This window comes from Nothobranchius furzeri, chromosome 11, assembly GCF_043380555.1.
Source record: "Nothobranchius furzeri strain GRZ-AD chromosome 11, NfurGRZ-RIMD1, whole genome shotgun sequence".
NCBI lineage: Eukaryota > Metazoa > Chordata > Actinopteri > Cyprinodontiformes > Nothobranchiidae > Nothobranchius > Nothobranchius furzeri.
In genome coordinates this window covers 35395669-35419863 of record NC_091751.1, presented here as the reverse complement: position 1 = coordinate 35419863, position 24195 = coordinate 35395669, and the positions used below count along the sequence as shown (strand labels likewise).

General features: G+C 45.1%; 1 protein-coding gene across 1 annotated transcript in view; it reads right to left on the bottom strand.

The window, feature by feature from the left end:
- The window catches only part of LOC107383718 (tomoregulin-1), a 54313-nt gene that overhangs the window by 6415 nt on the left and 23703 nt on the right, over positions 1-24195 (bottom strand). Inside the window, exons 2-6 of the mRNA XM_015956505.3 lie at positions 21608-21717; positions 20212-20341; positions 17460-17489; positions 10907-11003; positions 10526-10674 (exon numbers count right to left, since the gene is read on the bottom strand). Of these exons, the coding sequence (XP_015811991.3) occupies positions 10526-10674; positions 10907-11003; positions 17460-17489; positions 20212-20341; positions 21608-21717 (516 nt within the window). The remainder of the gene's footprint in view (positions 1-10525; positions 10675-10906; positions 11004-17459; positions 17490-20211; positions 20342-21607; positions 21718-24195) is intronic.

Here is a 24195-nt window from a genome sequence, read left to right as displayed (position 1 = left end):
GTGTGTGTGTGTGTGTGTGTGTGTGTGTGTGTGTGTGAGACAGATGCTGACAAAAAGCAAACAAAGGCAGCAGCAGCTCTGGTTGGGTATGCTGCTGTGGGTTTTCATGCTGTCTGCAGGAGGAGCTGATGTGAATGCTAACCAGCAGAAACACTTGGAATTCAGTCTGAGACCAAAAATATTCACGTTTGAAAAGTCGGACGTGACGCGCCACCTCTGTTCTTCAGGTGAAGCTTCCTCAGAGGGAGTACTGAAGACCCCTTAAGATGCTGTGGCGTTGGTACATCTGAATATCTATGCTGCTGCTGCTGGGATTGAAACTGCAAAAATTTATTTTCTGTTCTAGACTCGTGTCAGAAAAACCTTCAAAATCCTAAAGTTCCTCAGTAAATCTCAACCCAGATTAGCTGATTTAATCTCCTACGCTTCTAGCAAAGACTGGATTCATTCCTACTGAGACTGAAACAACCAGCCTGGGGTAGCAGGTGGTGCTACTGTCAACAATAATATCACCAAATCGGAAACCTAAACAAGTCTCCTCCCTCTCCAGTCGGCTCATGGGTCCATGTTGTACTTCTATTTAAATGAAAATAAATGACCTAAACAAAACCTAAAATAGCGTTCCCCCGTTTGAAAATAAGCGTTCTTGGTATCAAAATGTGTCTTTAAATCCATGACACATAACAAGCAGATGGAGAAAATAGCGTTTTCAGCTCCGTTGACTTGGATTCAGTTTTTCCTTCTTCCGGGGCCCGCGGTCCGGAAGTAGATGGGAATGGCCTAGGCTCCATATCCAGGGGCTGCATCCTTTGAAAGCTGATTTAGTTACAGGCTTCTAATCCAAACCCACGAATCCGACACTGATTCCCACTGTATCCTTCACAGCTCTCCTAATCTCAACACTGTTCTACATGTGAGTATTACCTTAAAAACATTAGATGTCATTTCATTAAAATGTCATTTTAAACAATAATAAATTTAAAATTATTTTGACAAAACTAAGAAAGTAAAACAATAGTTTTACAAGAAGAACATCTTGAGTCATAAATTCCAATAAAAAACAGAATTTATGAAAAACATAAATACCTAAAAAATCCAAGACCTGCTGTTGCGTTCAGTGACCATGTGAAAGTTGCTGCTGCCTCTGAACACACGGGGGATTTATGCTAAGCTAATGGCTAATACATTTACGACTTTAATCCTTTAGATTAGAGGTTTCTGGTAGAATTAAGATTTTGTAGCATCAGAGACAATAATAAACCTTTTATGACGATAAAAGCTTGTATTTATAGTCCTGACATCGGCTCATATAATTCAGCTCTATTAACTTTTGTCTATATTTTGTATCAATCTGCTTCTAGAAAACATCCAGTAGACCTTTCTACTCAGGTTTTGTTGGTCTGATCTCAGATCAGCTGCTCAAATGGAAAACTGACATTTAGAAAAGCTGCAGATGTGGAGGGCATCAGCTTCAGAAATGCCAGAATAAATAATAAGTAGAGGCATCTGAATGGATGCAAAGCAGATTTGGTCTGATTATTTTATGCTGATCATGATATTTATCTTTTATTATTTATTAATCTACTCTCATATTTGAGATTCATCCTGAAAATAACAACAACAACATTAATAATAATAACACACGCACATGCACACGCACACGCACGCACACACACACACACACACACACACACACACACACACACACACACACACACACACACACACACACACACACACACACACACACACACTTTCTACTGGATCTTTCTGGACGGTTTACACCAAAACCACCAGAACCTGCTTGATTCTCGTCAGGCAGACCAACCTCATGACATCATCATGTAATGATGTCACAAAACAAAGAGCTGGAGCAAAACAAAACCTAAATGTGACCTGAAGGTGTTTGAGAGTAAATCTTTTATATTTGATCTCAGATTTCTGTTTAACGGATTTGGCTCTCCACGTTTTCGTGCTCTAAGAGGAATCCTGAACTTTGGGGGACAATTAGTTTTAGTATTCCTGGGAAATAGTCCAGTTGAAAAAATGGTATAAATCAGTCACGAGTTCCCTAAAGCCAGGATCACCCTGGGCAACGTTCCCGGAGAAGTCTCGAAGAAATCTCGAATGTATCTCCAAACACTCTTCTCGGGTCTCGGTTTCCTGTCTGTCTGAACGCCGGAATGCTCAACATTTTTATTATGTAAAAATAATTTATAGCATCATAATTAGTCTTTTTATTATTTTCTTCTAGGATTATTAATCTGGGAACAGATTATTGTTCTATAGCTCACACATTTGTGTTGAGGTTTTTCTATTTTTGACTTTATTTTGTCTCATTTTCTTTTAACTGCTGCTGAAGCAACACCAAGGTACTGCCGAGGTTTAGAAGTGAATTATTTAATCTTAATCTGGACTCTAGCCCAATGCCCTGATGTGACAGCAGATCAGGGGAGGGGGCAGGTGCTCCTCACCTCGGGGCGTTGGACACCCACATACCGCCGCCTCCCTGAGCCAATCAGACTCATGGTCCCGGGCCACCTCGCAGCCAAAACCACTGACAGGAAGTCCATAAATCCCACCTCTCCTGCCAGCTCACAGAGTCCGACTCCAGAAGGATGACACGCTGGGATTCAAGGTGAGTATATCGGCATAAATCAAATGGGAGGAGAGACTTGGAGCTCATGGAGGAGCTGTGGCTGTTGGCTCTGACTCGGAACAACATCTCAGGGACGGATCCGAGGAGCGGTGACTCGTCCTCATCATGTCTCTGGGTGGAGATGCTTCTCCTGTTTAAATTCAGATTAGAGGAAACGTCTGCTCCGCCGGTAGGATATCAGCTGTAAATCAGAATGATAGCTAAACTAAATCTGTTACCGACAAACACATCATCTCTGTAGAAAACAGCAGTCTAATGAACTCAGATGAATTAATCTGAGCAGATTAACGAGCACTTTGACGAGTTCCCCTAAAGTTCTGCTTCAGGTTCTGCTAAACTCATCCTGGTAAGTGACGATTTAGGTTCAGTTCTGCTGGTTTCAGGTCGGCCATCGTTTGTTATAACTGAGATTATGACCGAGATTATTTTATGTATGAAAATCATTCAAATGATGAGCTGGATTATTTTACAGAAGCAGGATTAATGAATGAAATCAAAGCAAACATTCATCATGTTTTTGTTTTTGCAGAAAATAAAAATGAAAGATTCTGCAGGTTTACAACCGAGTCCAAACCACAAATCCAACTGTTTAATCTGTGTGTCGGATTATTCTGGAATGTGAACATGCTTTCTGCTGTGCTAATTGAAACTCCACCAACTGATTAGATGCATTAATGTGACTGACATGGTTCGGTAATGAGGTTAATTTATTAAACTGTCACGGTTATGCAGCCGGCTTGGTTCTGCACGACCTAAACAGCAGCGGGCTGCAGACGGTCTGGAAACGCTGCAGGTGTGCATGTCAACCAGGTAAAAAGTGTAAGAGAGAAATATAAACATATAAAAGAGCAAAGTCAGGAGTGAGTTATGTAAAGTGCTGCTTGAACCTTTCATAAAGCATTAAATAACATGTAAAGGTAACACTTTCTTTTACAGTCCCCTAATTACTAAGTACTTACATGGTAATTACATAGTAAGTTAAAGTGTATTATTGTTTCTGAGTTCTTAAACTGTTATTACCACGCAACACAGGTTCAATTTTAGTTTTTATTTGTATTAATAATTGCTAGTAAATGCTGCTTTACACAATAATTACACTTTATTACAGCCATACACTGTAATTACACAATAATACACTACCAAAGAGGTTCTGGCAAACTGTCCGGCGCCTCAGGAGAGGGAGGCAGCAACTCGCTCACACTGTTTACAGTGGGGATGGGGAGCTGCTGACGTCAACTGGGGCTATAGTCGGACGGTGGAAGAAATACTTTGAGGAGCTCCTCAATCCCACCTATGCGCATTCCGAGGAGGAACCAAAGCCAGGAGACCTGGGAATGGACTGTTCAATCTCGGGGGCAGAAGTTGCTGAGGTAGTCAAACAACTACACAGCGGTGGAGCCCCGGGGGCGGATGAGATTCGTCCTGGGTATCTCAAGGCTATGGTTGTTGAAGGGCTGTTGTGGTTGACACGTCTCTGCAACATTGCATGGTCATCGGGGGCAGTTCCTGTGGAGTGGCAGACCGGGGTTGTGGTCCCCATCTTTAAGAAGGGTGACCTGAGGGTGTGTCCCAACTATAGGGAGATCACACTCCTCAGCCTCCCTGGAAAGGTCTACTCCAAGGTACTGGAGAGGAGGGTCCGATCGATAGTTGAATCTCTGATAGAGGAGGAGCAATGTGGTTTTCGTCCTGGCCGTGGAACTGTGGACCAGCTCTATGCCCTTGCAAGGGTGATGGAGGGGGCATGGGAGTTTGCCCAACCAATCCACATGTGTTTTGTGGATTTGGAGAAGGCTTATGACCGTGTCCCCAGGGGCACCCTGTGGGGGACGCTCCAGGAGTATGGGGTGGGTGGCTTTCTGTTAAGGGCCATTCAGTCCCTTTACCAGAGGAGCGTGAGTTTGGTCCGCATAGCTGGTAGTAAGTTGGACCTGTTCCCGGTGAGGGTTGGACTCCGCCAGGGCTGCCCTTTGTCACCGGTTCTGTTCATAACCTTTATGGACAAAATTTCTAGGCGCAGCCGTGGTGTGGAGTGTGTCGAGTTTGGTGGCAGGAGAATCTCGTCTCTTCTTTTTGTGGATGATGTGGTCCTCCTAGCTTCATCCAGCTCTGACCTTCAACTCTTGCTGGGTAGGTTCGCGGCCGAGTGTGAAGCAGCTGGGATGAGGATCAGCACCTCCAAATCTGAGACCATGGTTCTCGACCAGGAAAGGGTGGCTTGCCACCTCCGGGTCGGGGGAGAAGTCCTACCTCAAGTTTAAGTATCTCGGGGTCTTGTTCACGAGTGAGGGTAGGAGGGATTTGGAGATCGACAGGCGGATTGGTTCGGCGTCTGCAGTGATGCGGACGCTGAGCCGATCTGTCGTGGTGAAGAGGGAGCTGAGCCAGAAAGCCAGGCTCCCGATTTACCGGTCGATCTACGTCCCAATCCTCACCTATGGCCGTGAGCTTTGGATAATGACCGAAAGAACAAGATCGCGGATACAAGCGGCTGAATTGAGTTTCCTCCGTAGGGTGGCCGGGCTCAGCCTCAGAGATAGGGTTAGGAGCTCAGACATTCGAGAGAGACTCAGAGTAGAACCGCTGCTCCTCCGGATCGAAAGGAGTCAGTTGAGGTTTGGGCATCTGGTCAGGATGCCTCCTTGACGCCTCCCTGGGGAGGTGTTTCGGGCACATCCTGCAGCAGGAGACCCCCGGGTCGATCCAGGACACGTTGGAAAGGTTACATCTCTAATCTGGTCCGGGAACGCCTTGGGGTCCTGCCAGAGGAGCTGGTGGAGACGGCCGGGGAGAGGATGGTCTGGAGCTCCCTAGTTGGGATGCTGCCCCTGCGACCCAGATAAGCGGAGGAAGACGAAGACGAAGACGTATGTATTTAGTAATTAGGGGACTGTAAAATGAAGCATTACCCATATAAAGTCTTATGAAATAAGAGAAAAGATCAAATAAGAAAAAAACCCAAATCTAGAAAATCAAAGGGTTAACATGAAAAGGTTCAAGTTTGATTCTTTTTTATTTTTAAGAATCAAACAAAAACAAACCAGTAAAGGTTGGATCCTATAAACAGGAAGAAAAAATATTAAATATGTTGGAAAATTCAAAGAAATATGAAAAAATAATCACCCAGGAAGAAGAGACAACAAGGTCAAATTAAAACAAACAAACAAATAAATAAATAAAAGGAGCAAAAACAAACCAAATAAATGTTTCATATTGAAATAAATATGATTATTTCATTTGAGGTGAGTTCCTCAGTTGAGAACAGATCCTTATCTTAAATAACTTAGATTTAAGGCTCTACCCAATGTCAAAGGTCAATTCTATCAACAGGAAACATCAGAAGTGTCACTGAGCCAAGGGGGAGAACAACAAAACTAAAAATAAATTATTCAGACAGGATCAGAAATGAGAGCCTGACTCAAACTAAAACATTTGGAGGATAAGAGTCTCACATCTACCTATTCCACCTTAAATAAAAGAAATCAGACAAAAGATGCTTCAGAAAAAACTTTGCTTCATTTAAATAAAATGTTTTTATTGTTTCTTTTAGGGCTGCAGCTATAGAATATTTTAGTATTCGAGTATTCTAATCCTCCATCGATTAATCGAGTATTCTATTTGACGATGTTCCAAGTGGAGAGACTGTGGTCTGCAGCTACACACACTGAACAAAAATATAAATGCAACACTTTTGTTTTTGCTCCCATTTTTCATGAGATGGACTTAAAGATCTAAAATTCATTCCAGATACACAATATTACCATTTCTCTCAAACATTGTTCACAAATCAGTCTAAATGTGTGATAGTGAGCACCTGTGCTTTGCTAAGATAATCCATCCCACCTCACAGGTGTGCCGCATCAAGATACTGATCTGACATCATGAGTAGTGCACAGGTGTACCTTATACTGCCCACAATAAAAGGCCACCCTGGAATGTGCAGTTTTGTCTCACAGCAAAATGCCACAGATGCCACAAGCATTGAGGGAGTGTGCAATTGGCATGCTGACAGCAGGAATGTCAACCAGATCTGTTGCTCGTGCATTGAATGTTCATTTCTCCACCATAAGCCGTCTCCAAAGGCATTTCAGAGAATATGGCAGTACATCCAACCGGCCTCACAACCGCAGACAATGTGTAACCACACCAGCCCAGGAACTCCACATCCAGCAGGTTCATCTCCAAGATCATCTGAGACCAGCCACTCAGACAGCTGCTGAAACAATTGGTTTGCATAACCAAACCATTTCTGCACAAACTGTCAGAAACCGTCTCAGGGAAGCTCAACTGCATGCTCGTCGGCCTCTTCGGGGTCTTGACCTGACTCCAGCTCGTCGCTGTAACAGACTTGAGTGGGCAAATGCTCACATTCGATGGCGTCTGGCACGTTGGAGAGGTGTTATCTTCACGGATGAATCTCGGTGTACATTGTTCAGGGCAGATGGCCGACCGCGTTTGTGGCGTTGTGTGGCATTGTGTGGGTGAGCGCTTTGCTGATGTCAATGTTGTGGATCGAGTGGCCCATGGTGGTGGTGGGGTTATGGTATGGGCAGGCATCTGTTATGGACATGCATTTTATTGATGGCATTTTGAATGCACAGAGATACCGTGATGAGATCCTGAGGCCCATTGTTGTGCCGTACATCCATGAACATCACCTCATGCTTCAGCAAGATAATGCATGGCCCCATGTTGCAAGGATCTGTACACAATTCTTGGAAGCTGAAAATGTCCCAGTTCTTGCATGGCCAGCATACTCACCGGACATGTCACCCGTTAAGCGTGTTTGGGATGTGCTTGACCGGCGTATATGACAGCGTGCACCAGTTCTCACTAATATCCAACAACTTCGCACAGCCATTGAAGAGGAGTGGACCAACATTCCACAGACCACAATTGATAATCTGATCATCTCTATGCGAAGAAGATGTGTTGCACTGCACAAGGCAAATGGTGGTCACACCAGATACCGACCGTTTCTGAGTCCACAGACCCCCAATAAAGCAAAAAAAAAAAAAAAACTGCACATTCCAGGGTGGCCTTTTATTGTGGGCAGTATAAGGTACACCTGTGCACTACTCATGATGTCAGATCAGCATCTTGATGTGGCACACCTGTGAGGTGGGATGGATTATCTCAGCAAAGCACAGGTGTGTCACGATACGAGGTTTGTAGGACCCAAAATGCAGGAACCCAAGATGACACGAGGCAGGTGATAATATAAAGAAAAATCCTTTATTTTGAAGGATGAGTCCAAAAAATAAGAATAAATCCACAGGGGCTGGAAGTCAAAATTCCAATAAGTCCAAAATGAAAACTAGAGACAAAACACTAGAGACTGGAGAGAGCTGAGATCAAAATACTAGAGACAAAGAACACTAGAGACTAGAGCAGAACTGACAGAATACCACAATGGACCGACACAAGACAGAGACAAGACAGGGCTTCAATACACAGGGAAGAGTAATTAGGGAAAATGGCAGCAGGTGTGTGGAGTGAGGGCTGGAGGGAAGACAGGTGAATATGATAATCTAACTGGGAAAACAGAAACAGAGGAGGGCAAATACCTAAACACAAAACTAAACAACAATTATCTAGAGACAGAGGGAAGGGCTCAAACTAGCTGGAGGAGCACACACACACACTCACTGAGTTGGGGAAGACACGCACGCACACACACACACACACACACGCATGCACGCACGCACACACACACACTGAGTTGGGGAAGACAGGCACACACACACACACACACACACACACACACACACGCATGCACGCACGCACGCACACACACACACTGAGTTGGGGAGGACACGCACACACACACACACACACACACACACACTGAGCTGGGGACAAAGAGGCTGGAGCTGACCTGGGAGGACACTCACACACACACACACACACACACACACACACACACACACACACACACACACACACACACACACACACACACACACACACACACACACACACACACACACATACACTTAGCTGGGGACAAGGAGGCTCGAGCTGACCTGGGAGGACACGCACACACACACACACACACACACACACACACACACACACACACACACACACACACACACACACACACACACACACACACACAGTCACACACACACACACACTGAGCTGGGGACAAAGAGGCTGGAGCTGACCTGGGAGGACATGCACACACACACACACACACACACGCACACACACACACACACACACACGCACACACGCACACACACACACACGCACACACGCACACACACACACACACACACACACACACACACACACACACACACACACACACTGAGCTGGGGACAAAGAGGCTGGAGCTGACCTGGGAGGACACGCACACACACGCACACGCACACACACACACACACACACACACGCACACGCACACACACACACACACACACACACACACACACACACACACTGAGCTGGGGACAAAGAGGCTGGAGCTGACCTGGGAGGACACGCACACACACACTGAACTGGGGACAAAGAGGCTGGAGCTGACCTGGGAGGAATGATTTAAAAGGGTAACAACATAAGACACTTAACTGAGATGCAGACAAAAGACACATGAGGGCGCTATGAGACACAGAAGGGAATCTAGAGAGGGATGGAGAAACATCAGGACTCAGGAGACACATGAAGGATGACACAGATGCAGACCATGACAAGGTGCTCACTATTACACATTTAGACTGATTTGTGAACAACGTTTGAGAGAAATGGTGATATTGTGTATCTGGAATGAATTTGAGATCTTTAAGTCCATCTCATGAAAAATGGGAGGAAAAAATAGTGTTGTGTTTATATTTTTGTTCAGTGTATGTGAAACCCAAACAGGAAAATTACAAAAGGCTCAATAATAATATTAAACTGGTGTTCCCTCTTTCCAGCTGATATTTATGTTAATTAATATTTTATAGAACAAAATTCGACTTACATTTCATTCACACTGTTTGTATCAACCTCATCCTAGTGGAAATAACGTAAATATTCACATATAATCAGTAGAATTTATTTATTTCATTAACATGTTCAGTCGAAAGCTTCTGGAAATGCTAATAACATTTCATTTCTACTGGTAACAGGCAGATTTTTATTATGTACGGGTTGGCAACATAATCCAGTCTAAAATAAAAAGTTTTAGAGAATTACATGCTACTATGGCTTGCCACAGCCCTGCTGTGGTTGATGGAGCAGACTGATGGCAACAACCAGACGGTAGCAGCAGCGGCTCTGCTCCACACCGCTGCAGACATCCACATAGAAACGGGACGGTGGGATTTTTCCTTCTCTTGTAGAGTTTAGTCGTTCACGACATCACATTTTTTCTGAACCACACTTCTGAACTGCTCACTAGCTTAGCATCAACAATTCTGCTCTTGATCCCAAACGTAGGACCGTTTCTGCCTTTTCCAGTGGTGTATCTCTGCTGGTTCCTGTTTTCCTCCACAGCAGCCTGATCACCACGTAGAGCGCCGCTGAAATGTGTTCAGACTGTGGAGCGCACATTTAACGAAGCTTTGAATTAGTAAAAAATGAACTGAGCAGTTTACTGAATCGATGATTTGATGACTCGTTTGAGCTCTAGATTTGTTGTTTTTGACTGAATTTAGACTAAAATGAAACAAGCTGAACGTCTGCAGCTTCAGGCTGTGAATCACAGAAAACTGGTTTATTTCATTGTTCTTATTTTCTCTGTCCTGACACAACGATGTGATCGGTGAGGTAAATCAGACCTTCTGAAGTGATGAAGATCATGGCCTTTGACCCACAGTGGGCCTGGTGACCAGCTGTTGAAGCTCCATGTTGTGATGAGCGGCGTTCCCGGGCTCTTACCCAGACACCTGCCCAGGTGTTTGACGTCGATCTGCTCCTGCTTCATGCACGAAGCTTCTCGGACCAGACAGGGGTTGTTGTAGGCAGTCCCGTCAGTCGCACACACCGGGTTCTCGTTGTGACCGCTGCAGTCGATGTTACAGATGCACCTGAGGTCAGAGGTCAAACGTCAACCAGGGCTGCAGGCTGACCCTGGATCTGCTGCTCGGTTAGCTTAGCAGCTACATTTCATGTTTGAATGCATCACAAACAGCTCTTTATGCTAAGCTAAGCAGTGAGCTTCCAGTGGAATCAACAAACATTCCCAAACTGGTCTGTTCTTGTTTACGTCCGGTGACTTTTTCATCACAATAAGCAGATATTCATGAACCCGATGCTCACCAGACGTCCTCGGAGTCCTCATCACACTCAGCTCCATATTTACACGTGCTGCACTTGGTGAACTTCTTCCCAACGTCGGAGCCTGAACCTTCATCGTCTGTCGGGGGAAACAGAAGGAAGAACGCGTTTCAGGGATCAAATATCAGATTTTTTTCTTCACTGATCATAAAAGCTTTAGCTCCAACGGGACTGATTTATGTCTGAAGTCCAGCTTCAGATGAACCTCCTGACGCGTTGTCCTCTGAGCTCTAAAACATGTAATGGAAACTGGATCAGCTGTTAAAAACAAAAACAAACATGCAGCTTTGTTGAAAGATGGAAAGAGAAGAAAGATCTCTGGACTCTGAGCTGGTGGAGACGGAGTTGTCTCGCTGCGTCTCAGAGGACGGAGGACGTCTCTAAACCACTTCACACACACTGACGGGAAGAGACAGCAAAGCATGATGGGAAAACAACATATTTATTAAGGTGTGGCGCCAATGGAGGGAAATCAAACAGAGAACTGTTCTGGAGGCTTCTGTGTTCCTCTGTGGCTCGACTTGAGTGGGCTAAAACAACAACAACAACAACAACAATTAGTACCTTATCTCTCAGGGGAGACTATTGCACACTGCATCTTTGGTAATGATTATATAAATCAGAGCTACATGAGAATCAGAAATCGGTATTGGCTCTCAAAAATCGGTATTGGCTCTCTAAACCAGAATAGATGCAACTCTGGTCTTCATGGAGTCAGGATCGCCAAGGTAAAAGAAGCTGAGTTATTCTTTCATGTTTTTGTAATCTACCAAAACTTCTGCTGCTTCCTTGTTTCTCTACAAGAATAAAACTTTTTCTGGCTTTGAAGCCATTTTAGATTCTGATGAGAGATGCTTTTACCTTCTTTATCTGATAACACGGAGCCTCTGAGGGCAGAAAGTTGAAGGAATGAACAAAAGAAACCTTTGAGAGTAAAAATGGATTTTTGTGAAGAGAAGTCTTTATTCACCTGCGATGCTTTTCATGTTCAGCCATAATCACGGCATTTAATTTAACCTTGTCTGTTTCTGCTCCGCCGGCTGAGGAACTTTTTATTTTCAGATCTTCATCCCTGAGCGACATAATCAGCTTTTATCTTCCTCACTGGCCCGGCTCTCTGCAGAGGAGAGAATTGATTTGATTTTCCAAACAACCTCCAGCTCACGAGGCTTTTTGTTTCAGCAAGCGGCTGCACGCCGTCAGCGCCGACGGCGCCCTTTTCCCATCAACACGACACGGCTCACCCGCTTTTCTATCAGACACAGCTGAGAGTGTGAGGAGGCTCCTGAAGCTTATCGGCCAAATGGAAACAGAGGCGACGCATTATCATCTTATGATTTTGTTATTATCATTACAGGGGATGCGTTTAATGCCATCTCGCATGATGACGTCCATTCTCCAGCGGCGCTCGGAACAGATGAGCTGCTAACAGCCATGACACCAAATATCAAAGAGCCGCAGGGATTATTCAAAGCTGCCTTTCATCAGCGCGGCCATTTTCATGATTCATCAAGTGCAATTCAGTGGTAAAATAGAGGAAAAAGCTCCGTCCTGCAGGGTGAAGAAAATTAATCCACAGGAGGTGAAACAGGAGCCTCAAGACTTCAAACTTCTGATCAACATTAAAATTTTACTTCTCACAAAAGTCTGACAGGAAAATTATGGAGATGATTAAAATCTGGCTTTTAAACATTCTAAACTATTTATTAATACAACAATTATAATTATGTGTACTTAAATTTTATCATGTAATTCTCTATTAGTCATAAATAAATAAATAAAACTGGCAGCAGACATGCAGCTGCAGACCTGCAGCAGCAGATCTGCAGCAGCGGACCTGTAGCAGCAGACATGCAGCAACAGACCTGCAGCAGCAGCAGCGGACCTGTAGCAGCAGACCTGTAGCAGCAGACCTGCAGCAGCAGATCTGCAGCAGCGGACCTGTAGCAGCAGACCTGTAGCAGCAGACCTGCAGCAGCGGCCCTGCAGCAGCAGACATGCAGCAGCAGACCTGCAGCAGCAGATCTGCAGCAGTGGACCTGTAGCAGCAGACATGCAGCAGCAAACCTGCAGCAGCAGATCTGCAGCAGCGGACCTGTAGCAGCGGACCTGTAGCAGCAGACATGCAGCAGCAAACCTGCAGCAGCAGATCTGCAGCAGCGGACCTGTAGCAGCAGACCTGTAGCAGCAGACATGCAGCAGCAGACCTGCAGCAGCAGATCTGCAGCAGCAGATCTGCAGCTGCGGACCTGTAGCAGCAGACATGCTTAAAGACTCCTCATGTGGAGCTGATGGGAGAAAAGGATTGGATGTTAAACCAGAAATGCTGAGCCGGAATTCCCCTGAGATTATTATGGTGAATAAACCTGCAGGAACACCGATATGATGGATGATGTTCTGAGACTGGGAATTTCATAAAAATAAACCAATAATCCTTGAAAAAAAGAAAGGAGTCCCTACAGGAGCACCGCTGCAGACATGAGGAGCGCTTGTGTCAGAACAGAAAAACTTTCATATTAGATTATTTATTAATTCTTATCATTGTTATGAGTTTTTATTTCTTTGATCACAGCTAATTTCATGTTTTACCTGAAAAATGAGAGAATCAGAGGAGCTTTTTTGTTTTATACCCAAATATCTGCTGAGACCTGGCTAAAATACTGTGTGAAGACGATATTTCAGTGTGTGTGTGTGTGTGTGTGTGTGTGTGTGTGTGTGTGTGTGTGTGTGTGTGTGTGTGTGTGTGTGTGTGTTCCTGCCGACTAACAGATTGGCCTGCTGCGCACGGATGTATCGAGCATGGAGAGCTCAGTCGGCACTCAGAGGCTGTTGATCGATTGGCGAGGATCAGCAGCAGAAAGGCGTCTTTGTTTCATGTTGACTTAGCCCCCCCAACACACACACACACACACACACACACACACACACACACACACACACACACACACACACACACACACACACACGCACGCACGCACGCATGCACGCACGCACGCACACACACACACACACACACACACACCCTAGCATCTCCACTCATATCTGACGCATCAGTGAATGAATTTTTTAACCTTTTGTTTTGAATTAATTTAGTAATTATTTTTCTGTGTTTTTGTAGAAAAACATCTGAGTCGGTTTAACATCAGTTCAGGACTCTGTCTCACCAAGCACTTCCTGTCAGAGTCTGTAACCATGGCAACAGATGCTGAAAATTAAAGAGCAACATCTTTACTTTAACAATCAAACTTTTGAGACAACACAACAATTAAACATTGATGTGACGTTTATTTTTCTATCAATCCCAAAATAACTCCGAGCACCACGGCTGAAACTTGTACAGCACCTTTTTAGGGTTCTACAACCCCCCAAGGCACTTTACAACACAATAAGTCAACCACCCGTTCACACACTGGTGGGGATGAGCTACAATATAGCCACAGCTGCCCTGGGACACACTGACAGAAGCGAGGCTGCCGAGCACAGGCGCCACCGGTCCCTCCGACCACCACCAGCAGGCAGGGGAGGGTTAAGTATCTTCCCCAAGGACACAACAGCAGCATTCTCTGGTCGCAGCAACCTTTGGATTACTGGACAACCCGCTCTACCTCCTGAGCTGCTGCTGTCCACATGTTTCATCCGTGTCCACATCAATGTTTTTAAAAAATAAACAAAAAATGTATTTTGCAACTTTTCAAAAATGTAAATCTTTTTCTTGAGCCAGTATGTGCTAAAATGAGCCGTTACAGGGTTGCAGAAACTCAATCAGACCCCACCGCCCCCTGTGGCCAGAATACCGCACTTGCAACTTTAGAGTGCCGGTCCCGGTAACGTGGAGCTGACATGTCAGAGCTGCAGGTTTCAGATCATGAACACAGCTGCAAAGATGCATTAGGTCACATTTTAGAGCAATGATGACATAAAAGTAGATTTACTGAGTCAGACAGAATATTAGAAATGTTTATGAGTTATGTGCAGTTATTATTATTCTTATTGATAGAAATTAAACATGCTGATTTTATTGTTGCTGTTTGTCACAAAGACCTGAATTTACCGAGTTCCTGTTTGAGTCGGAAATAAAAAAGAGCTTTTCTTTCACAAGAAAAGTTCAGGATTATCAGTGAAACTATCGTTTATCATCCGTTCCTGGGAAGCGTGTCAGACAGTTTTATGAATATTTCCTGTGGTTTAACCGCAATCCATGTCTCAGCTGATCTGAGTAAAGGGAAAACAGTAAGATGGAAGTGCTTCCTCCTGAGGAAGAGGAGAGACTGATGAAGACTACCAGTCCCTGATCTTCTGATTTCTGACCTTGTTCTTCATTGAGACCTGCAGCTCTTATGTTAATGAGCTGTAGCTCCCACACCAGGCTGGTGCAGCTGAAGGAGCAGAATCGGGGAGGAAAGATAGATCTACCTGCTGCAGGATGTTGGTGGACTCACCTGGAAGTCCCTGAACCTGAACGCCTCCTAAAGCTGCCTCTCCTTAAAACTCACAGGAGGTGAACGGAGAACAGTTCCAGCATTACAGGAGCCCGGACCACTCTGTGATGCAGCGACTGGAGAACAAGTCCCTGAGACTCGTGAAGGGAAACTCAAATCCTCTTTAGACTTGTTCCCAAATCGCGTAAGTGGTGAGTTCCTCTGTGATAGGGATGTCAGGAGCGGTTATCGGCGTTCCCATTTTCTCCTCCAGACTTTTAGGAAACTCCACTAAAACATAAAAACCCACTTAAGGATCGTCAGACTCAGGATGTTGGACCAGAACCGGGCCTAAGAGCTCATCAGCACTTTGTTGAGATGCAGACTGGGAGGCACCAACACACACACACACACACACACACACACAGGCACGCACACACTCACACACACACACACACACACACACGTACCCAAACACACGCACACACGCACGCACACACACACACACACACACACACACACGCACACACACACACACACGCACGCACGCACGCACACACACACACACACACACACACACACACACACACAGGCAAGGGCACACACACACACACACACAAACACACATACACACCACACACACACACACAAACACACATACACACGCAGACACGCGCACGCACGCACACACACACACACACAAACACACACGCGCACGCACGCACATACACACACACACAGGGAGAGGCTAATTGGATGCCAGCTGAAAGGTTGGACCTGGCATCGACTCACAGATGTGATCCAGACTTCATCAAACGATCAGACATGAAAAAATCTCACCAATAAACAAAAAAAAAAAAAAAAAAAAAAAAAAAGCAAAGACTTCCTCTGAAAGTTTGGAGAAAAATGACAAATTAGATGTTAGATCTTAGTGTCAGACGTTCTGATCGTTTATTCCTCAGGAGGAATTATCCAGTCTGCTGTTGTTTAAATGTCAGAACCAACAGTTTTTCCACGGGGTTGGGTCAGCTGCAGTCTGGGCTCACTGTGACTTCACCACCCTCATGGAAACATCTTAAATGACCAAAGATTCTAATCTCTGCAGCTCGTTAAATGCGTTTAATATAATACAGTAAAGATTCTGTGTGTTCAAATCACTTCATGTCAATGAGTTATATTTCCATACATGAACTGGTGTGTGAGTGTGTGTGTGTGTGTGTGTGTGTGTGTGTGTGTGTGTGTGTGTGTGTGTGTGAGAGAGAGAGAGAGAGAGAGAGAGAGAGAGAGAGAGAGAGAGAGAGAGACCAAACCAGCAAGAACCTGTTTATGAATCAGATTATTTCTGATGATGACTCATAGGACTATTTCTGATAGAGTCAGGCACCGCTGTAAAACGGAAATTATAACAATCTCATTCTACGATGACACAAAGGTTAAAGGTCAGGGTCCGTGTTTGTTTTAATAACATGAACACCGTGTTGGTTTCGGCGAAGACGTCGTCATGAGATCTGCTGCTGTGACGTAATAAACCTGCCTGTGATTGAATCAGCCTGCAGCATCAGAAACCGGACCAGAACCCCCTCGGGTTTATGACAGAGGCTGATGAACAGGTAAACTCTGACAGGTGAGGGACAGCAAACACAACTGACCCGGAGTCAGTTTCAATTTTTATACTGCCAGCAGCCCATCGACCTGGCCCGCTTACAGATGGAACACATACACACACACACACACACACACACACACACACGCACACACACACACACACACACACACACACACACACACACACACACACACACACACACACACACACACACACACACACAGCGACCACATTAAACAACAACGCGTGTGGTCGTCCTCACAGATGGCAGCAAAACGTCTCTGCTGCCAGACTTGGCAGCAGCTCTGCTTTCTGCCCGGTTCCTGCAGGGCGGACAAACCCGGAGTGTTCCCGAGGGAGAAGTAAACAAACGCAGCCCTCCCAGCTTCCATCGCAACATTTAATGTGCAGACCCAAAAGGCCCATTTGAGCCGACCCAATCAGAACATGTTGCTGTTTGACTCGAAAAAGGACAAAAAATCTTTTAATAGCTGAAAGAGTAAACACTCACCCTCTCCGTCTCCCGAACCAGAACCAGGATCTGTGAGGACACAAGAGACAGGACGGGCTCAGAAATCAGGTTATTTAACATCAAACAGAACCGGTTCTGGTTCTGATGAAGCTGCAGCACACAGGATGCCGTTCCCTCTGCAGCTCTATCAGGAAATGAAGCAACTGACTGAAAGTTTGATTTCAGAAATGGACTCAGGGAGTGGAGGTTCTGGCACCGAGCTGCTGTATCAGGTGTTGGACCCAGCAGCTGGACCAAATGATGGATGGATGGATGGATGCACGGACGGACGGACGGATGAATGGATGGATGGATGGATGATGGATGGATGGATGGATGGATGGATGGATGGATGGATGGATGGATGGATGGATGGATAGATGGATGGATGGATGGTGGATGGATGATTTATGGATGGATGGACGGATGGATAGACGATGGATGGATGGATGGATGGATGGATGGATGGATGGATGGATGGATGGATGGATGGATGGATGAATGAATGAACAGTAATGTAGAAAACCTGCTTCATCACCTCCGCCAACACTTGGTTTCGACCCAAAGACATAGTACCAGAACCAGAACCACTGCTCCATCAACACCGCTCCTTCATTTTGGTTTCAGCGACAAAGTGTGACGTCTGGAATTTGATTTAATTTGGAGGATTACAGCCGCTGAGAGTTTTCCAGCTCCAGTGGAGCACTCTGAGTCTCACCATCATGAAAGAAAATCAATCACATTAGGTCCGGCCCGGCTCGGTCCGGTTGCATCACTCACCTTTAAAGCAGTAAATGCTTCTAACATCACTAAATTTCACCTATTCAGTGTAGACCCCAACAGTTGCCGCAGTGGAAAGACAAACTCCTCCCAACTGAGATCAGCTGTTTGTGTTTTACATGAACTCAGATCCATGAGGCGACCTCCCATGACCCCTGACCCCAAAAGGATATGAAATCTCTGCCTATCAGCTCCTCGCAGCTTCCAGCAGTGCGTCGCCTCGCCTCACAGCGTCCAGTGCTCCAATTACAGGAAGCATAAATCTCCAGGAGAGGATATTGTGGGAGGTGGAGGAATCTAAGGGCAAACAGCAGCAGCAGATCCTGGCGTAAAGGCTAATAGGAGCAAGATGCAGAGCAATGCATCCTGGGAAATCTGCCGCTGAGGTTCGGCTGTAAGTCTCCTCATCTTCTTCCTCATGGGCGGGGGGGCGATATGACCTGCAGAGACTCAGAAGGGGCCCAGAGGTGGCTGCAGCTACATGCTAACCTGTTAGCATAATGGCTGCTGATGCTGCGGCTGTCAAACAGGAAGTTTTGTCTTTTTTAGAAAACACTCGCACTCAATCTGAGACATCTAGGAAACTTCCTCCAGTGTTGCTTTAATTAGAGAATTTTCAGACTAACCCTTTTCAAAACTGAAGTGAGCCACACACCTTGCTGGTGTTTCTGTAAAACGTTTAGAGACTGATGTGAAAACTCATCATTCAGAAACTGTTAGAAAACATCTGTTCTGATTTTTCAGAGGAAAATGACATCAGTCCTTTCCTGGCGGCCCTGGAGACAGGACAAACTGGACCAGAAGAGGGCGCTGCTGTAGGCCTCTACCTGTCCCAAAATACTCTCAGGCAGCCCAGTCCTGGTGCCCTAACCCAGCTGCAGTCATAGCGGGGGCCCAGCTGCTCTGCAGTTAACAGTAACATAAACAACCCTAAATCCTTAAATCCTGTTTCCAGCTCCTCTCCTGCCCGTGTCTGAGGAGTTTATGAAGAAACAGATGGTTCTGGGTCACTTCTGCATCACAAAACATCAGAGTAATTCGCTCTTTGCAGCTCAAACTCCGCGGATCGGTCCCTGGGCACCGCTTCCAGCAGCACGGAGCTTCGGGATGATTTTAACGACTCTCACCCACAGCTTCAAATTAAAATTGATCCACAGCTGATTAACCGGCTCGTCCTCAGAAATCAATCTGTAGCTGCAGAGTTCAGAGAAGAATCCAGCTCTCAGCGTTTGACGTACAGTCAATTAAAAACGGAATGACAGAGTGAGCCTAAACGCCGGAGAGCTTGGCAGCTGCAGGAGCATCATTAATAATATTATCGGGGACGTTGGAACATGTGTAGCTGAACAGAGCCGCGGCGGCGGGACTCGTCTCAGTAAAAATACAACCAAATATTCTTTATATCATAAAAGCTCCATGTTTGGATGCAAACGTTTCAATCAAACTTTATTACTAATTTTATTTCCTAAAAAAATTTTTTTTTAAATACCAGAATCGATTTTTGAACAATAACAATAAAATGTTTGGATGAAATCAGAGTCCAGGTTTTATTTACATCCAAACATAAATCAGTGTTTATGACTGGAGGGGATTCTGGTCTCTGACCCAAAATAGCTGGACTACGGCTAAAGCCTGGAAATCATCTCATGTTGGGTTAGATCCTGCAGCAGCTCCACCCTGAGCTCCACCTGGATGACAGAGCTCCTCACCTCCTCTATGTTCCAACCCAATCTCCCTGTGGAGGTTGATCCAGGATTTTGTTGTCTCCAAATCAGAACTTTCAGCTCCTTCATCACCACGACAGACAGGACCAAAGTCCTCATCGCTGCAGATGAATTCCTGATCCTCCATCCCACCTCCCCCAGGAACAAAAGGTGCCTGATCTCATGCAAATGCTGATTCAAAGTGTTCCCGCAATTTCTGAGTGGGAGGAGTTTGAGTGGGTACGGTGTACTTCCTGGAGCAGACTCACCGGTGGAGCAGGGCCCGTCGTGGACTCTGGAGATCAGCCTCTGCTGTTTGCAGGATGCCTGCCGTCTGTAGCACTCGTTCTGGTAGGTGTCTCCGTTGGAACCGCACACTGGGTTGTAATTTTTGCTGCACTAAAAAACCAAAAGAGTCAGAAAATGAGAAGATGTGAAAACCAATCTCAGCTCCCGTGGCATGATGAAGGTTGGTGATGGGAGGGCGAACACGAGCCCGAACCTCAGGGAACGAAGAAGACAAGTTCCTCTTATGTGATGATGAACGAAAAAACCTGACTTAGAGTTTGACTCTGAGCTCGTCCTGTCCTCTCAGTTACTTAGTTATTCTAGTTATAGTTAGATTTACCCTCAGCACCTTAACACAAGCTGTTTGAACTGATTCTTCATCACTTCAGAAAGTTTGATTGTGTCTAAATATGTTGCATCATTTTACTTTTCATCAGAGATAGTTGGATGTAAGCTGCAGCAGCAGCAAGGACACACCACAGTCAGCAATCCATATTCTATTAACCCTGAGCCCTCAGCCAGCGCTTCCACCTCCAGCGGAACAACAACAAGTCGGATTTAAGCTCCTGAGCAGGAACATCTGATGCCTGCGGTCCGGGCCCAGTCTGGTCCAGAAGAAGGAGTCAGTACCAGACTGAGGAACCGTTTATCTGAACTCCAGCTGGTCTCCGATCAGGGTTAGGGTCCCCCTCAGACGTAATAAACACTTTTAGTAGTTAATCCTCGGGAAATAGAAAGATCCCTGCCAAGCAGCAGCAGAAATGATGTAAAAAGGGGATGGTTGATGTTGTGAGGGTGCACACGTGGCCGGGGGGGACGTTTAAAGATAAGACTTTAAAAAGACAATGTGTAGTTTTTACAGTTAATCTCAGGAGATATCCATGGAAATGTTGTTGAAAATGAATGAATCGATGTTCAGTTGTTGAAAAATATTGGCGGCTTCATAACGTTTAACCAAAAAAATCAGGTCCAAAATACACGGGAGTGGGTCTGAGTCTCTGGGCGACGCCATGTTTCCTTCTACGGGTGCCCGTGACGACAGAGCGCCTTTGATTATTTTTAACAGACGGTTACGAAACTTTCGCCATTCATAAACGTTGCAGCTTTACACGTTTACCTCCTCACTGATGTGCTTGCCATCATTTCGCTGGAGGTTGCACTCGCAGGGATTTTTGACCCTAATGGCTGTCCGTCGGTAAGGTCTTACTCAAACACAAAAATACGGCTTGCAATGATTCAGGTATGTACTGCCGCCTATTGCCAGGGACAAAACACACTATCACTTTAACAGCAGTGACAAAGGATGTGTGTGAACCGTGACTGGGAACCAAAGACTCGGATAAATTCACAGGAAACATCAAACAGGGAGAAATTTACCTGGAACTGGCAAACACATTTAAGCTGAGCTCCGTCGTCTCTGCAGACGCCGCCGTATCTGCAGGTGGAGTCATCACAGACCCTCAGGTCGCTCTTCTTCTCCGACAGGTCTACAAACAAACAGAGAACAGGCGGGTCGATGAGGTGAATCACACCTGCAGAACCACCGTTAAAGCCTCTGATCTGAGTCAGGAAGAGCTCAGCAGCACCACAAGACTAAAACAACAGTCATCACTTTAATGACTTCAACCACAAACATCAGATCAAACGCACCTAGAATAAATTTCACTAATTTTACGTCCAAAAGGCCTGACTGTAGAGTTCACTGCACCTTTTTCTCTAAATCTGCACTCAGAGAATCTAAGTTCTGGTTATAAAATCATATTTCTGAGCATAAATCAGCTTTAATGGAGATTTAAATGCGGTTCAGGTCCTGTCTGCTTTTAATTATGAGCTTCTAAACCAAACAGCTCCTGTTTGTTAATCAAAGCTCCTCATCAGAAAACCTCCAACATGAAATCAGTTTTCCTCTAAAGTTGCGGCTGCTGATTGGAAAAGATTTCCTGAAGCAGATTTGCCCTTTAAAGTTTAATCAGCTGATCAAACGTGATGGAGATGATCTGAACTGAGACCTGAGGTGAGGTGAAAACGTCAAGCTGCAGGTGGTCGCCGGATCCAGTCGCGTTCCTTTGGATCCTAACAAGCTTCCAGGTTTCAGAAAGCTCCGATCATCAGCGTCCTCTGGGAGCGTGTGTCCCACGGATCGGATTAGAGGGACCGTGAAATGTTTGGTGATTACGACACCTAAACCGTCCGGCTGAGCTTTTTAACATGAAATAACCTCCAGATTAAAGTAGGATAAAAGCCCTTCAGCTAAAAAACACAAACAGACACAGATCAGACTCAAAGAGAGGAAAAAGTCCCAAAGGTCTGCAGCTGATTCCGGTTTGGGAATGTGTGTTTTTATGCTTGAGATGGTCTGACTGCAAAAATCCCACAAACTGCCCTTCGTTCTTCAGACGGAGGTCAGAGGAGCTGACGACTCATAGAACCTCTCAGGTCTTTCCTCTGGTTTGATGAACTTGAGTAAAAAACACTTCACTCCTCTGCCACCGTCGCCCACAAACGAAGAGGGACTGGAGATTAGGTTTATGATGCCATGGTTCAAATGTCTTATTTAATCTCTGCAGGAATGACGTCACATTTCCACGATGTTCGTGTTGTATAAAAACACACGACACACAACCCTGGTCACGTCTGTAACAGTAAAGCTTCAGACTCGTTCTGTGCTGGATGTACAAATATCCTAAATAATCTGTGAATAATCAGCATTTTACTTTTAAATCACATAAAATGAATTCATGAAATTCCCTTTTGTTTTATGTTGTTTAAAATAACTCTAAACTCTATCGAGCACAAACAAATCAACCTTTTCCTCTGTTTGGCCATCTGGGCTTCCGTAGAACTTTTCTCTGATAACGACTCTGCTTCGTGTCACGGATCCATCTGCAGGTTTAAACAGTTCCACTGATTCTTTCCCAGCTTTAGGAGGTTTAGTGTTAGTCTAAAGTTAATATAGAGTGATGTTTTTAATCCCCTAAACAGCTCATTTCTGCCACCTGTTGGTGGAAACTAACAACTGCAGCCAACTTCAAATGGTAATGGGGTATGTAAGGATTTGAGGAACCAGAGAACATTTCTAAAAACCCACAAAAGCATATTGGTGATTAAATAATAATATTAATCAGAATGAAAACAGGTGAAGACTGGTCATGGTGCTCTTATTTTGACAAGTCACACTACCGACTTCCTGGTGTGTTTTTGTCTGGAGAAGAAATATGTGAGGTTTCCAAACTACATATTTACCAAAATAATTAGGATTAGGATTATTTTCATAATTAAGATGCTTAAGTTTGAGATTGTCATCAGGTGGGAATGTCAGAATTCCATGATAGGACACGTGAACACAATTCCAAACACGGTACGATTCACGATGCAACAATTTCTGATGCAGTTTAATCCGTAGATAATCTGTTATACTAGTCCAGCTGTGATCATAAACACCTGTGGGTATCAGGAAGCTTCCAGAAAATTAAAGACTTTGGTTAGGGAACTGTATCGATCCCAGAGCAGATTCACCACCTCATTATTCCCCAAGTGTTCCTATGTCCATCTCAGTCAGAACGGCATCGTGACCTTTCCTGGGAAAACCGCTGAGCGCTGATGAGACATGACGACGTCTCGTTGGGTCAGAATCAGAAGAGCAGCTCAGCTTCTCGTTTCCTCTGCAGATGATGGATGGTTCTGAGTTTTAGATTTAATATAGAGATGTTTTCATGTGAGGTTTGAGGTTTGGCTGAGGACATCGAGCCCAGCTCCTGATCAGAGCTTCTCCTCACAGCTACTCCATCAGGATCAGGACAATGTTCTAGATGGAGCCATGAAGGCAGAACCACAGCAGCTCCATCCTTCAGCCTCCTGCAGGCGGGCAGGTGTGTGTATGAGTGTGTGTACTTGTCTTTATATGTTTAGGTGGACACATTTTGACATTAACCTGTAACTTCTGGACATTTCCACATTCAATTCCA